At 35.7% G+C, this 16,267-nt stretch overlaps 4 protein-coding genes across 7 annotated transcripts in view; 2 read left to right on the top strand and 2 right to left on the bottom strand.

The window, feature by feature from the left end:
• Positions 1 to 14: 14 nt before the first annotated feature.
• On the top strand, positions 15 to 1,778 carry LOC142977596 (man(5)GlcNAc(2)-PP-dolichol translocation protein RFT1). The gene has a single exon (XM_076121578.1). It carries the CDS (start codon positions 15 to 17, stop codon positions 1,689 to 1,691), a length of 1,677 nt encoding a protein of 558 aa, XP_075977693.1. The 3' UTR covers positions 1,692 to 1,778.
• Ccz1 (vacuolar fusion protein CCZ1) lies at positions 1,760 to 5,888 on the bottom strand. 2 transcript variants are annotated; one of them, XM_076121580.1, is made up of 12 exons: positions 5,712 to 5,888; positions 5,470 to 5,567; positions 5,265 to 5,355; positions 4,470 to 4,532; positions 3,945 to 4,070; positions 3,571 to 3,743; positions 3,206 to 3,481; positions 2,863 to 2,882; positions 2,448 to 2,632; positions 2,261 to 2,346; positions 2,053 to 2,180; positions 1,760 to 1,972 (listed from the first exon to the last, which is right to left on the bottom strand). In XM_076121580.1, the coding sequence occupies exons 1-12, from the start codon at positions 5,781 to 5,783 to the stop codon at positions 1,914 to 1,916; spliced, it is 1,377 nt and encodes a 458-aa protein (XP_075977695.1). In that variant the 5' UTR covers positions 5,784 to 5,888; the 3' UTR covers positions 1,760 to 1,913. The 2 variants fall into 2 exon arrangements, with proteins under 2 accessions (XP_075977695.1, XP_075977696.1); XM_076121581.1 differs by lacking the exon at positions 2,863 to 2,882 and having other exon boundaries at positions 3,207 to 3,481.
• Positions 5,889 to 6,313: 425 nt separating this feature from the next.
• LOC142977650 (EF-hand domain-containing family member C2-like) lies at positions 6,314 to 12,869 on the top strand. Its single transcript, XM_076121713.1, has 16 exons — positions 6,314 to 6,452; positions 6,732 to 6,887; positions 7,691 to 7,841; positions 7,958 to 8,070; positions 8,152 to 8,241; positions 8,320 to 8,396; positions 8,534 to 8,699; positions 8,820 to 8,982; positions 9,242 to 9,425; positions 9,632 to 9,782; positions 10,059 to 10,247; positions 10,459 to 10,604; positions 10,696 to 10,812; positions 10,975 to 11,154; positions 12,147 to 12,288; positions 12,579 to 12,869. Exons 1-16 carry the CDS (start codon positions 6,396 to 6,398, stop codon positions 12,684 to 12,686), a joined length of 2,190 nt encoding a protein of 729 aa, XP_075977828.1. The 5' UTR covers positions 6,314 to 6,395; the 3' UTR covers positions 12,687 to 12,869.
• A 215-nt stretch (positions 12,870 to 13,084) lies between these two features.
• Positions 13,085 to 16,267, bottom strand: part of mol (dual oxidase maturation factor 1 mol) — a 54,449-nt gene continuing 51,266 nt past the window's right edge. For 2 of the 3 annotated variants that reach the window (XM_076121716.1, XM_076121717.1), the window contains 6 exons: positions 16,033 to 16,258; positions 15,612 to 15,823; positions 15,267 to 15,447; positions 14,888 to 15,037; positions 14,519 to 14,632; positions 13,085 to 14,234 (listed from right to left, as the gene is read on the bottom strand). In XM_076121716.1, coding sequence (XP_075977831.1) covers positions 14,186 to 14,234; positions 14,519 to 14,632; positions 14,888 to 15,037; positions 15,267 to 15,447; positions 15,612 to 15,823; positions 16,033 to 16,258 — 932 coding nt within the window. In that variant the 3' untranslated portion in view covers positions 13,085 to 14,185. The remainder of the gene's footprint in view (positions 14,235 to 14,518; positions 14,633 to 14,887; positions 15,038 to 15,266; positions 15,448 to 15,611; positions 15,824 to 16,032; positions 16,259 to 16,267) is intronic. The other variant, XM_076121718.1, reaches the window with a different exon arrangement.

Raw genomic sequence — 16,267 nt, forward strand, 5'->3', positions numbered from 1 at the left:
GGAAGTAATTCATCATGGGACGTAACTTGTTGATGAGTAGCCTTGAGAATGCATCATTTAACATTATATTTCAAATTTTATTTAGATGTATAACATTTGTGATTAATGCGTGGGTTATAAGGAATGTTGGACATGAAGTACTTGGTATTATGAATGTAAGGTTGTTACTGTTAGAGAGTACAATATTATTCCTTAGCAGAGAACCATTTAATAGAGCTTGCTTAGGCCAAAAGGATGAAATCACATGGAAGCAACTCATAAATCAAATCTGGCTGTCAGTACCTGTAAGTTGTGTCTTGTCTATCATATTTGTGTACATCTGGTTGAATTTACTACCATTAGGTCATCCAGAACATGCATTCCAGTATGCATTCGGCTGCTGGAGTGTGGCTATATCATGTGTCTTAGAGTTGCTTTCAGCTAATGTGGCTCTAGTGGCACAGCTCTTTTGTTTTGTCAAACTAAAGGTGGCACTTGATACATTACATATCTTTATCAGGACTGTCTTATTCCTATCTATTGTTATCTATGACAAATCACTTGCACTTATCGCATTTTCTGTGGCACAAGTAGGCAGTATAGGAACTATAGTACTTAGTTATTATATATTTTTCTACTGGTATATTAAAAACAAACCACTCTATGCTAAAGGAGCTCTTAAAAGTAAAATAGTTCCAGAATCCATTCTTAACAAGTTGTATGATAACATGGATGATTTTCAATTCACATCTCTAAAAGATTTTTTGCCACAGTATTTAGGTACAGTTGGTGCATCATTCAATAAGAAATTAAATTCACTGACCATTAGTTTTGCTAAACAGGGTGTGGTTAAACAACTTTTAACAGAAGGAGAGAAATATGTAATGTCTGTTAGCCCAGTCATGAGTTTCAGTGAACAAGCCACTTATGATGTTGTCAACAACTTAGGTAGTCTGGCAGCCAGGTTCATTTTTAGACCAATTGAGGATAGCAGTTATTTCTACTTTACTCAAATGGTGAGCAGAGAGCTACCTTTGTGTAAACAAGATCAGAGTAAGATTCAAGAGTCATGTACAGTACTGTCACAAGTTTGTAAAACAGTAAGCTCTATAGGATTGATAGTGTTAGTGTTTGGACAAAGTTATGCTAGAACATTATTGTTGTTGTATGGGGGAGAGTCCTTCATTGCTAGTGGGTTGCCAGTACTATTATTGAGAAGTCATTGCCTTGCTATATTTTGGTTAGCAATAAATGGAGTGACAGAGTGTTATGCATTTGCAACAATGACTAGTGCTCAGTTGAACAGTTACAATTATTTAATGGTACTATTTTCAATAAGTTTTCTTGTATTATCATATGTCCTGACATATGTATTTGGACCTGTTGGTTTTATTGTATCTAATTGCATAAATATGATTGCTAGAATACTTCACAGCATCCATTTTATAAGTAACAAATACAAAGGAACTGACTACAAGCCTTTGGAAGGTTTGTATGTTGGTAAAATATTTTTGTTGACATTGTTTGTAGCTGGATGCCTTTGTAAAATATCTGAGAATAGATTATCACGTGATTCATTGCTTCTCCACATCACTGTAGGAGCATTATTGTTATTTTGTGTTCTACTTGCGTGGGGATATGAAAATAGGGACCTTGTAAAAAAAATGTATAGAAAAGTATGGATAAAAGAAGACAAGGTATCTCTTGATTAACATTCAACTATTGTTAAGCTTATGTTAGTATTAATTACCAGCGTTACAATTATCTAATTAAATAATTATAGACATGTTATCATGATATTATTGTTGTTTTATTTTGTAACATAAATGTAACAGGGAGATACACATATTCGCTCTGTACATAATATAATAAATTTTCTATTAGAGCTTGACTGCTGCAAAATTAACATATTATTCATTAAAATAACAGGATCTTTACATGGGATAAAAGAATATTCCTTTCATCTGTGCTTCACATATCCTCCTGACTTCATCTGTAAAAAAAATAAAAATAATATTGAAAAATTGTACCAGTGTTATATTAATGTTTTTTTACTGTAAGCAAGAAACTGACCTGCTATTTCCTTAAGATTTGCATTCTTCTCTTGGATAATAACATAAAATTCTCTTTCATTGGAAGACTTCCCTGTAATCCAATATTCGTCGGGAGTTTTTATTATGATCTCCCCATAGTTGCCAAGACTGAAAAATATGAAAGTCATTAGTGGAAAATATATTATACAAAGTTCATTATTTAACATTATATTATCATTTGATTTTACCTTTTTTTATCTGAGTGTATTCCCGATATGATACTTAAAACTTCAGGTTTTATAGAAGTGGAGGGATGTAACTTGTTTATTGGGGGCTGAAACAGTTTTAATGAATAAGTATATAGAAAATAATATACCAAAATATTTATGTACTATACTTCTCCAGTTACAATTCACATCTTATGTAGGTACTTACAGAAGTCTTAAATGCTAAGTTCAATCTATTGAAGTACACAAACTTGTGTTCAGAGACTGCAAGCTGTGCTGTTTGTAATGCATGTATTGTACACTGCTCACTCAGTGTCGACGCTATGGCTGATAACTGAGGCCCGATGAACGCGTCTAAAGATCTGAACATCTCGAATTCGAGTTCCACACTCACTGTAAAAGAAGAGCATCGATAAATTGTATGCATGAGGGGATACATACGTCAAATGCAGCTTTTGTCCTTGATGGAAGGCATAGATAAAAGAATACCAGTTGCTACAAACTTTGTTTAATTAATTCATTGGTTGCGAGTACTTCTCTACTTAACCACTATAATCTGTGCGTGTTTTTCTAAGGCCTATAGGAATATAGCAGCAAACTGAAACACCTAAACTTATACATACCCATAAAATCACGACATTTTCCCGTAGGGGTAGGCAGAGAATAATAATAATAAATAATAAATAAATATTGTTGGACAACTCACACACGGTCATTTGATTCCAAACTAAGCAGAGCTTGTACTATGGTAACCAAATAACTGATAAACATACTTATATATTTCTAAATACATACTTATATAGATAAATTGACAACGAGGCTCAGAACAAATACTCGTGCTCGTCATACAAAGATTTGTCCCGGGTAGGATTCGAACCCACCACACGCGGCACTACGGTTGTTGCGGCGAGGTGACCGCTTAAACCACTGCGCCAAACGTGCAGTTAAACAAACAACAAACACTTACCATCAACAGTAAAACAGACAGTGGCACTCATAGTTCTGTAAATAACTAAATAATACTGTTTCGTTTCTGTATCATCTTCACGCATCAGGTGGACTTTTACAAGCTTTGCCAAGTCTTCTTGACTTCTTATCCCCTCAGGGGGATGTATAAAGCGGCCATGTCTTTGAGCAGCTGCTACTGCACCTCCTTGGATCTCCTTTTCCACTTGTCTTGGTAGTAATGTTTGGATCAAATATTGGTATAATGTTAACATATCATTTGTGGCTAGGCCATTCCTGTAATTAAAAAAAAACATTAACAACATAGGTGAAAAAAAAAAAAAGTTTTTATAGCAGTTTATGACTTAGGTTATTATAACACTTACCAAATAAGTTGTTCATTGTAAATAAAAGAAATGCATTTAAAATGTGGATAGTTGACTTCTAATAGATCAATGAAGCACAGCACTTTGAAGAAAGAGTTCTTGTCTAGAGGTAAATAGCTGATGCCTTGGATTACATCTGATATATCATTAGTGAGACTCCTTGTGATTATGTACTGAAAAAAAAAACAAACAGAAAATTTGTTGTAACTTCCAATAGTTTTACACAACAGGGTAATAAAAATGAAGACTGATCTGATATTTTATCATAATCATCAAATGATGCATTGTGTTAGTGATAAATGCACTTTATGTGTTATGCAAAAAAAGCAGAGACAATAAAATTTTTTGCAAATTGATTTATCTGTAATACTTACAGGACTGAAGAACTGATCACATGCTGCGTATATATCATCAGTTGAAAAGTCTTTGAAAGGTCCTCGGAACATCTTAAACATTTTATATGCTGACACTATCAGGTCATACATTACTGTAGGATCTATCTGAAAATAACAGAGAAGGAAAAACCAATAGTACCAATCTATACTAACATATATATACTAACATCATTAAAATTGTAGTTTGTTTGTTTGGTTGAATGCTCTAGTCTCAGAAACTAGGTGGTGCAAATTGAAAAAATATTTTAGTGTTGCATAGCCAATTTATTGAGGAAGGCTATAGACTATATAACATCACGCTATGACCAATAGAAGTAGAGTACTAGTAAAAAATGTTACAAAAACGGTGGAAAATTATGACCCATTGTCTCTTATGTGATGCAAACAAAGTTGTGTGGGTCAGCTGGTAGTGGTGATTAAAAAATCTCAGAGAGAGTTTAACTCAACATATTAAAAGCTAGGTATTCTTTAAGCCAGGGTATTTGAATCCAAACAAATACATACAAGATCTCCTCTGGTTTCTCCAATAGCTGATAATGCTTTAGTTGTGTAAGGTATCCTGACAACCTAAAACAAAACAAGAATAGTCAATACCTGGTTTGAGCAGTCAGTATTTTAACCAACTTCGAAAAAAAGATGAGGTCCTCAATGCATTTGTATTTTTTCTACGTACCGTAAAACGGGGTGAATAGAATTCGCGGGGTGAATAGAAAAAAATCAGGAAAGTTTTCAAGCCCAATGTTTGAGTACTCCTCGTTTAAGAATTTTGTTCAAATTTGAAATGATTACACGTCGATATTACTTCTCTGCGGTGTCATAATTGTTTAAATGTTTAAATTGATATTTATACCCAAAAAATTGCTTCAAAGTCAACCGTCCTCGAATGCCTTAATGGTCCATACATTTTTTTCAAAACTTTGGATTTAAAGTGGAATTTCTTTTCTAATGAGTTGTTTGGAGTGTTTATCTCTTTAGGTGTATATTTATCTATAAAGATACAATATTGTTAACTGAAAAAACGTTTTAAAACACAATTTTTCCATTCACCCCTTTGGTCGTTTCGATTCACCCCTATCGCTGGGTGAATAGAAATTGACCATTTTTTTAATGAAATATCGTAAAACTATGCATATTTTTGGACAAATATGGTTTTAACTCTTTCTTCATGGCGCCGGACATTATATAAAACAACCTGACAATAAAAATAACAAGTTATTCGCTACAAATTTTTAGGACAAAGTTGAAAATTGTTTCTATTCACCCCGTTTTACGGTAAAGATGCTGCTTTTAAACACTTACCAGAACCATCCAGTATCCTTTCTCTGGTTGATAGAATATGTATCTTTTTGTCTGTGTTTGTAATGCTTCGCAGGGCTCTGATGAGAATGTTCTAGAAAGGAGGCAACACTTTCATTAGAATATCATCATACTTCCACCACAACTCTGTCTAATGTCTAATAATGTTTAAGTAGTTTACATTTTATTTTAAGCTTTAGTTACTTACGACATGAATTTAACAACAGCCTCACACAGGCCCACTTGCATTTTCTGAGCATCAGGACTTGTTTGACTTGGGTGATAGAATAGTATCCTTTTAAACTCCTGGAATACAGAGCAATATGTTTACCGTAAGCAGCGACGGACAAAGCGATATAATATGACAACGGTCGTATGCAATAACGGTGAATAATTTAATTAAGTTATGTTTTTACACTGTTTCCATAAAAGTGTATTTATTTTTCTTACCTCACCCTCCCTAGGGCCGAAACTAGAATTAAATATAAAAAAGGAATTGATTTTCGTTTTGACGTCAATCATTGTTATGAATTCTTTATGATATCAGTTTAAATAATATAATCAATAACGTTTTCAAACTTGTGAACTCCCACAATAAACACAAATACAAATGTTGACTTTGTGAAATGTCAAACTGACATTTCTCACACAACATTTTTCATTCACAGATGTCATCAAATTCTACGTTTTGTTTCCTTTAATCTACATTTTTCTCTAGATAAATTATTATTAATAACAAAGTACAAAAAAAAACTAGAATAAAAATATGAAACGTATAATTTTTTAGTCTCATTAAGTGACATTTATAATTGTGTATTTAGATTATTAATTACTCAATTAGCTACAGCAAATTAGCTTTACACAAGTTTATTGTTAATCAATAATTATCTAGTCATTTAGTTACAAAAATCAACATAAAATCGGCTGTCATCAATATTATGAATAATAACTAATTATTTTTACATTTATTTTATTTACATCTGGCCACATTCATATTTTCTTTTCAAAACTTTTTCATGATTTTTATTATACTGTTGCCATAGCAATAAATATTATTTGCTTCATTTTGACTTGCACGTACATAAGTTTTTATAAATTTGATTTGCATTTTCAATTTGCGATTAGATTTACAAAATGTCGATAAGAAATCCTAGACTACCTGTTTTGCCGGGTTATGGCACCAACCCAATGGTAAGTATAAAATGTTCCTAATACACACAATAAGTAACACTTTCAATATCATCAACCTACGCACTAAGTAAGTGGTCCTATTAGATCTAGAAGAAGTAACTCTACACACACATGAACCTAGCGGACAAAAGTCTATAGACATTGTACTTTTGCACTCACAGGCAATTCCTAGCAGTAATACACGAACCGAGTACTGCTGCTAATGCTGGTCCGGTTTTGGTAGATTTTTTTGATAGAACAGTATTGGCGGCAACTTGATGATTAATTTTTGCTTTTTAGATAGGGAAGACCAGCTTTGGTGTACGGCCAGTATTTACAAGCATAGATAGAGTGAACATGTTGGTTGACAAAGATGAAGGAGTCAACAGGGTGCCATCGCTGTATTGTCGGAAACAAGCCCCGGAATTGCCGACTTGGATTATGTATGATAAACACGTAAGGATACATTAGATTTTTAATACACTTTCACCTACGTAGATATTATAGTTAGGGAATGCAATCCCGACTCGAGATCGTCAACTCGAGATCCCTCGCGATCAGAAATATCAATCCCGCGGGATCCCGAGATTTTCGGGATCCCGTCTAATTAGTAAAAATAATACAATTCGAACGGCTTGTTTAATGTAATATGTGTGTGATAGTGTGGTGAATGCAATAAATTATTATTTGAAAGAAAATAAAAGCCTTTATTTTTCAATATTACTAACAACGTAACATAATTAACAGGTGTAATAACATGAACATAATCAAAAAAGTAGGTGTAGCTCCAGGAGATCAAAATAAAAAGTAATCACATGGCATTTTGAAAGTAGCCTCTTAAAATACAAAGTGTATCAATAGTACGAGCTTCTAATCGGCATCTTAAGTCTATTGCAATGTAGCCAGCTGCTGAAAATGCCCTCTCCGACAATCTCGAACGGGATCTCGTCATATTATGCTTCGGGATTGATCCCGAAAAAATACACGGGATCTCGCGAGATCGGGATCCCGCGAGATCGGGATTGCATTCACTAATTATAGTCCTAGCTAAGTCCTTGTTACTAATGAGTATCAATGGCGCCGTGGTTAAAGTGGTTGAAAGGTGACTATCACCTTCTGCACTGTTTGTTGTCAATTCGATTTCCTCAAGATTCAACATTGAATATTAATAGTTTTAATTTTAGACTCGATATGACAATGTGGGTATAATTTGTGCGTGTAAAATGTCTACAATATTTTTTTTATTTATATTTGTTTAGATTCTACGTTTTCAAGCGTTCTTTCAACAAACTTTACATGAGATGCGGACTGGAGCACACATTTTGCGTAAAGTCGATATATTTTTCTTCCTCGAAGATGGTACTATGAAAGTGATGGAACCTCGAACTGAAAATAGTGGATTGTCGCAAGGTAACACTCATTATTCACCATTATCACTTATGTAATTTTTTTTAGCTACTGGCTTTTTTTAGTTTAGCCAGTTTGCAACTTTATTGACTTCACATATGCGTCTTTCTCGTGATCAGGTACAATGATAAGCCGTCAAAGAATTCGTCTCCCGTACAGCTATGACTTGTACTACGATGTGCTTGATCTCAACATTGGACGGGAAGTCACGTTATTTGGTAAAGTATTCAAGGTAAAGTACAAACGTATACGGAATTACTTTCTCGCATTCTATTCTTATATAAAAAAATATTAATGTATCAACATTTTCCAGATCGTAAACTGTGACAACTTCACAAGGGTGTTTCTAAACCGACTTGGTGTCAATGTGCCTGATCCTATTCCTTGGCCAGATGCTATTGAGGTAAGTCACGGCTCGCGTGAGTACAGTACAAGCAACTGTTCTTAATTAAGCGTATTTTAACAAGGAGTTTCGTTTCAGAGAACGCCAGATTCTGGAAAACCACCGAAGCATAGACCGTTTAAACAATTTTTGGATTTTGATAGACAAGTTCTAAGGTAACGCAGTTACTTACCTAATTTATTATTATTAGCTTCTACTTTTCGCTATTACAAAGAGATGTTGCTTGCTAGTCTTACCTCTTAAGTAGTTATGTTATCGAGTTATGAAAGGGCACCTTTCAACAACTTTTCAGGTTTTATGGTTATTGGGATGACCGCGAGTCGGAATTTGGTACCATGCACCACCTGGAAATCCATTACTTTTTAGCAGACGATACCATTGAGATTAAAGAGGAGCCAGCAAAGAATTCTGGGAAGGAAAGCGGATCTATGCTTGTAAAGAGGATGCGATTACCACGAGTGAGTTTATTTGTTCAACCATAGTTTACAAATATGCTTCAAAAATACTTTAGTAAGATAGCATTCTCAGTGCATTTTTATCGAAGTTCGAGTTTAATTTTACCCCTGACTTTTTTGTAGAAAGTACCATCACGTATAGAAATGACCGGCGGACCTAAAGTTCCGTCGTACTCACCTGCAGACCTGAGTATCGGTGCAGTACTCAATGTGTATGGACGTAACGTTGTTCTTACTGATTGTGATCCTTTCACCAAAGAGTATTATCGCGTCACTTATGGTTTTGGTAAGTATATCTTTTTTTGGGTATATAACTTTTCGAGCTCTTGATGATTTGTTTCGTACTTTTCATGCCGACTACTACTTACGAACTAGTTATCTGAGTTTGTCTTATTACATAAATGCAGTGCGTCGCTTTAAGATTGAGCATTGGATGTTAACCAAAGACCCAAGTTCTACACAGTGTGTAGGAGATGCAATTACTTTTTTCTCCTTGCATCAAAGGAAACGAGGGATAAACTATCTCTCTTTGTAACAAATTCTAGACACGTTTACGCCATTGTCGATACCTGAGGACCACAGCACGGAGACGGTCGGTGCCACTTTGGCCGATCGTCAACTACCTCCGTGGAATGGATACGGCTCCTACGAGGATTCTGCTGAAAATTGTCGAACAGTGGAACCTAAGGCACCACACAGGGATTTCATGAAGTTTTTGAATAAGGACAGGCAAGTGATCCGAAGATAATTTCTATAAAAAATATTTGTTGCTAACATGGTCATGTGATATTTAATATGATAGTATGAGATGAAACATAACTACACACAAAAGTTTCCTCACCATAAGTGGGTACCTTCAGCACATTCTGAAGTAAAAAAAGATTTCTTTTGCAATTTTAATTGAATTTGATAAAAAAATGTTTATTATCTTGTAGAGTCGGATTCGATTCGCACGTACTACGTTTCGCTGCTCGATTGATCAACGATAACCCAGAAGATGGTAGACGCTATTTCATCATCAAATATTTCTTGTCTGATGACACCATTGCGGTATCGGAACTGGGCGAACGCAATTCTGGTTTCAAGGTACAATATTTAACCTTTTTTAATGGACATAAATTATAGTCATTGAACACGATTAACCAAATTTGTAAAGACGCGAACGTACAAATTAGCATAAGCTTTATTATGTCTGTCCAATTTCAAACAGCAAAAAGTATCAAAATGAGGTCTACTTATCCAAAATCTTTAAGCGAAATGGGAAGGAATTTACTTCCATAGAAAATTAATAAACGTAATTAATTTCATATTCGTATGGATTCGCAATTTTATTACCGCGTTTAACGATTTTTTTCTTGGCAGGGTGGTAAATTCTTCCGTAGATTTAAAATGTACCTTCCCGATGTGAACTTCTTCGTGCCTAAAGAGCCACCGGCGTACACTGACAAGGACATGTGGGTCGGCAACGAGCTCGTCATCAACAAACATCGCTTCAGACTGATCGCGGCCGATGAGTATGCTCTAAGATATATGGAACTTCATGCTGAACAGGTGAGTTAGAACTAAAAAGTTACGACTTTTAAATCGTTCTTTAATTTAATTTTTTTTAGAAAATTCAACAAAGTAATTAAGAACAGGACATTCATTTGATGTAAGATTTTATTTATTGAAGGGCTTGTATATAGCTGTATTAATAATCGTAGGTATCTCCTGTTCTGTGGTAGTATACTATATGATATTTTCAATATTATTTCTTCGTCAGTATCACATGGCAAATATAGCGTTAATTATGGACAAGATTCGTCGCACTCTAGCCTCCCAAGAAAACGGCTACAAGAACTTTGTAGCAAAATATATGGCTACTGTGCATCCAGAGAAAAAAGAACTTATGCCAGTGATATGTTTCAAGTAAGTTTTTAATTTTTCATTAAAAACATCTTAAAATAAGGTCATTGTAGGTTACGACGATTTATTGGACATCGTACTTAATTAATTTCAGACAAGCATTGAAAGAGGTAATGTGTGAAAAGATGACGGAACATGAGTTCATAACTTTGATAAGATTCTTCCGCGGTGATCCCGGTAAGGAAAAGGATCCACGAAGAGAGATGGTTAGGTAAGTTTCCCGATCAATATTCTAATCTTATTTCTACTACGCGTAAGTCAAAAAGTTGGTCAACCTTCAGTAATAGGTACAGTGCCGGTAACTGGCTTCGAAGCGATAAAATATCTATGTTATTCGTGAGCTAATTTCTTTTCGCCTTCATTTATGTCACAGATCCCTAGTGTTCTCGGAGCTGACCCGTGGTCTGTGGGACGACCGCGATCGTTTGCGCGAGGGTCTGATGCACGCGGACGAGAACGGTGCCGGCGTGCTCTCGGTCGAGCGCACGCGGCAGCTGCTAAGAGCTCACCGGCTGCCCATCAACCCCGACCTTATGGACTGTATGCTGCAAGTGTATGTATCTGTCTTGCTTGAACCTTTAATATTTACTATTTACTACTGCAGCAGCGGTACGTGTGCTGGTATATAGAACTTAGGGCTCTTTCAATTTAGACGTTTCGTGTCGTACGGCTGCCGCACGTTAACCGTGCCGCTGGTTATAGCCCGCTGCCGTACCGCTGCGGTACGTTAGCGGTCCGACACCAAACGCCTAAATTGAAAGCGTATCTGACTGCCGTGCGTTTGTATGTTAGTGTTGTTTTAAATTCATGTGACAGCAGTGTAGCCATGGACTCTGACGAAGAAACATTACTGTTAGTGCTCCTGTTAAAAAATATCAAACAGAAACAAAAACGCCGCGCCCGTAAAAGAACACTACCGATGTTTTCATTAACATGTAATTTTGGTGATTTCCATATTCTTTATCCTAGGTTAAAACAAGACCCAAGCAAATTTTTTAATTACTTAAGAATGTCAAGAGAATGTTTCTACGAATTACTCAATAATTCAATTTCATTTATAAATTCTTCCACGTCTATATCATCCATTTTAAGCAAATAATAAACATGAAAATTCAATGAAATTAGCTGTCACGTTTAGTCACCGCACTATTCAACAGCGAAATGAACACGTGGAGCTTGCGACGTTACCGTCCTGTCGTCGTGCGTTCTCGGTACCGACACCGCACTGTTGCCGCACCGTGCGATTTGTATGAAAACAAATGACCGTCCGTGCACCGTACGACAAACGCACCGTTTCGGCACTGCTGCGGTCCGACACGATACGGCTAAATTGAAAGAGCCCTTACTGTCTATGAGTTTGGATTTTTGGAATCTGCTTTCGTAGTCAGGCCAAGTTGTTTGGTTTGTGCTGATGTGGTTTCGAAATAAGCATTTTTACATGATATTTATCATGCAAAGTATTATAATTGTGTTACCTGCATTAATGTCTTCGAAGTTTGTTCTGCTGCGTTTATTTTACTCACTTAATAACATTTTCTCAATCAGGTTGCGAAAAGATGAAAACTGCAACATCCGCTACGACGATATGATGAACTTCTTAGACTTCCAAACGAGACCTGTTTACAATCTTAGTGAAAATGATTATGATAAGGTGGTACGCCATGCGCCGCCATTGAAGAATACTGAGGTATGTTATTAAAACAAACGGTTTTTGGACAAATGGATTTCGAGTTCTTTATCTTTCTAAATAATGATTGATGTATCTGTTATATTGTTTAAAAAGTGATGATATATTGTAAAGAGTTTGTCTAACACATTGCTTAAGTTTTTTGTTTGTAATGTCTGATAAAATACCTTTATAAGCCTCTTTTTAAACTGTAACACCTTTGTAGCATAAAAGTTTCCGCGAACTTGTTACTTACATAGTTTCAAAGGGGAGGTTAAAATGGGTGTTGATGAAATGATTATTTTTTTCAGTGCAAACTATGGGGAGAAGCCGAAAGTATAATACAAGATGGTTATGTAAACTGGAATGCGTTCCTCTGCCAACTAAACCTTGAACATCTAGTGAAAGAACAAACGTAAATTGTGCACATTTACACGCATTTTCAAGAAGCCTTTTACAAACAGTTTGAAGGTATTGAACTGAAATATAAAAAGGCTGAATTAAAATTGAATAGTTTTTAACTTATCGCAATTTTGTAGGTGTATTTTGTGTGAATTGTATTTTTGGTGTGTATTGTTTGTGATTATAGTATTATTCATAAATATCGTTTAATTTTTTCTGCAATCTTGCATCTGGATCTCTTAATTTCCTCATGCATACTGAACCCAAAGCAGATGCTTCTTTTACCATTGCAACGTACAGCATATTTATGGAATTATAGATATCGTATAATTACATCTTCATCTGTAAAGTCTAATTGAATTATGAGCACGAGAGGGGTAGTAGATCAACTTAATTTGAAATAAGTACACAGTAATATATTCGGATTTGTGTATTTTTTCCATCACAATAAATACAAGTTAAAAACATTCATTTACAAGATTCTCACTGTATTTTAGGTACAATTAAACATATAATAATAGTACAATACACATTCACTGTTGCAAACACATCTTCACAACATTGAACATGTTCCGTGATGTATGTATTTATAAGAACTAAGTGACGTAGATTATAATTGTGATTGTTATTTAAAATGGCTACACTCGAAACATTCACTCACGCACAAAAACTTTAGAAATAAATAACTTAAAACTATGAATACAACTAAATGACTTCGTTCTAGTAATAGAATACCGAATTTCCATTGGTTCGATGTCATTCAATTTTATTTGATATGTTTGTTAACCTCAGGATTCGTTGTTATAATTATTGTTATTACAATTTAATTCATGGTCATACGTAAGAACAGTCAGCGACAAAATTCATTCATAATAATTCTATTCTCAACACGTAGCTAATAAAACGTTTCTTTGCTCCGACTGTACTAAGTATAATATTTGTTACAAAAACACATTTTTACCTTTCTCTATAAGATTCCTCGTCGATTATTTCCACTGTATTGTATCGTTACATGGCACAAAGCATTCACTTGTGTCGATGCAGTCATTCATTTAATGTTACATTAGTTTACAAGAGGTATACAAAATTAACTCCTAGACGTTATAATTTATGACACTGGACGGATTCATTACACATAATTTAGATACCTACCTAACTATAATTTACATATTTACAATTTATTTATTCTGTCCATTGGCTGCGTTGCAATTAATATTTCATATTTCCAGGCAAGATTGTGAATAAATTTTGAAAATTTGAAATATTAAATAACAATATTTTATTATAAGCCAATTGAAAATGTTCGTTGCTTTATACAATTTTCTTGAGTCAATATTATACCAGGTTTACGTTATATAAAACGTTAAAGCGAAATAATCGTTGTGTATTTACTAAGTCTATTCACCATGTCGTAAGTCCTTGGAGATCAGTTAGTTATTTGATGACGCAAAGCCAATTACACTATAAATATTTGAGGGTAGTGTATTATCGACAAATTATGCTACTATTACACTAATCACCACATGTCTTTTACCCGCTCCGCTGCTGGTATTTGAGGCCGGAACCTGAAATACAAACAAAAGATCTTGTTTTTCAACTTTGTATATTGAGGCCATTGAAGATTGTTACGTGCGATAAAAAATGGACAGAGATATTCGATGACTGTACTTTAATAGGGCAGATTAATATGTTTACAAACGAAGTACAATATTAAACATTTAATTGTCCTTACATTAGTTTTTTGAAACCGCAGTGCATTTTTTCGAGAATTCGATGGCGCTTTTTTATAGTTCCCGCTGTCAAATCTAGCTTACGTTTATAGTAATTATATCTGAGTGTATAGTGTTACCTATACGGAGGGATGGCAGGAACTGCGGCAACACCGCCCGTTGCCAGTGGCGACATCTTGATGCCGGAACTGTTACCGTTTATACTTGATCCTATACTGGACGTTGAGTCCGCTCTGAAAAAAATAACAAAGTTCAGAAAGATCAACAACTACTATCACGCGCAGGATTAGTAAATATCAGATTGCTAATGATAAGTGCCCCAAAGAATCTTTTCCTGTGCAAGAAAAAGGCTATTTTTTATCTTAACTATCCACCTTTTTGAGTACACGCTGTGATGATCGTGTTTTAGTTTTTGGTATGATGAAGCACTTTTTAGCTACAGTCCAGTTAGTCAGTATTGAGAGAAGTGTGGTTTGAGAATAAATTACCTGTCTATCTGTCTCCTGAAGAGCGGGTACCTCCACGGTGAGTTAGGTTTCCTCTGCTCGTGCTGGAAGGCGGGGTTGTCCCGCCCTCTCTCGCTCACTACCGCCATCGACACGTGACCTTCCGTCTCTCGTGTCTTTGATGACAGTCTTCTGTAATCAATCAAGAACATTTTTTATAATTAGAACTTCAGGCTTGCTGACTGCCGGATTATATAACAAAATTAAACTAGGCAGATTATATGCAAAAAGAATAATAGCAAAGCACAAGCCTTAACATTAAAACCTACACACACTTAAAAGTAGTGTTCCGGTGGGCCGTTGGTGCCCGAAATTCTACAGCGTGTAAAGGGCTAGTGTGCTTGTAAAAAGTGTTTGTCACCTTAGTATCCTCGTGGGTAACGAGGCTTGTGTCTGTGGTCTCGCTCGCTGCCGACTGTCGACGATGAGTACGTGTCTATCGTAAGGCGTGTCGTAGTCCACCTCCAGTACCGTCGAGAATCGATGCGGCCAGATCAGGTCCAGTATCGCGATCACAAGACCCACGGCTACACATACACAGCCTGGAATAACAAAAATAACTCTCTTGAAAATAATGGTGGAAAAAAAAGAATAAGACGGGCATTGTTAGTGCGCTTACCAAAGATACATATAAAAAGATAACATTTGATCATTGGTTTAAGTTTGGTTTAGATTTATTGACTGGACCAAATAATAAACTATTTACCTGCTATCAAGACAAGCCAGAAGCACCATCCTAATGAAAAGAACAGCATGGCTCCATCGAGTCGCACGACTAGAGGTGCATGTGGTAAGGACGCCCAGTAGCCACCTGCCGCTGCACACAACGTCACGCCGAGAGTGGCCATCGCGTATGCGCCGTATCTCGGCACTACCACAAGAAGCAGGTTCATCAGGAGCCATAGTGCTAACGCCGTCCTGGAACATTAAAAGTGCAAAAAATATCTTAATCGTGCTGGACAGCAAGTATAATCAATAATGTTTTATTATGAGGAAGAATCAAAAGATAAAGAAAATCAGTTCCATGTCTGATTCCATAATCATTGAAGGTTGGGTTGAGTTGACAAGTCCCAAGAACGAAATAAAAAGAAAGCACTACAACCAAACATTGGGCCGAAGGTTCATACCATAGTAGAGTTGAAGTGGTGTACCCAGCAGCGCGATACTTAGCTCCCCACTCAAATCCTTCATGTTGGACTGCAAAATGTTCTGCTACTGATAGCACAGGGAAAGGCAAACCGCGCGTCAACCCTTCCCTATACCATTCTTGTATAGCACCCGCTTCTTCCCATCGAAATTGTTCGTTGTAATCAACTCCCGGGTCTCCGATACTCGTGTTGCCCCAAGACAGGGCTAGAATCA

The sequence above is a fragment of the Anticarsia gemmatalis genome, chromosome 13 (assembly GCF_050436995.1).
Source record: "Anticarsia gemmatalis isolate Benzon Research Colony breed Stoneville strain chromosome 13, ilAntGemm2 primary, whole genome shotgun sequence".
NCBI lineage: Eukaryota > Metazoa > Arthropoda > Insecta > Lepidoptera > Erebidae > Anticarsia > Anticarsia gemmatalis.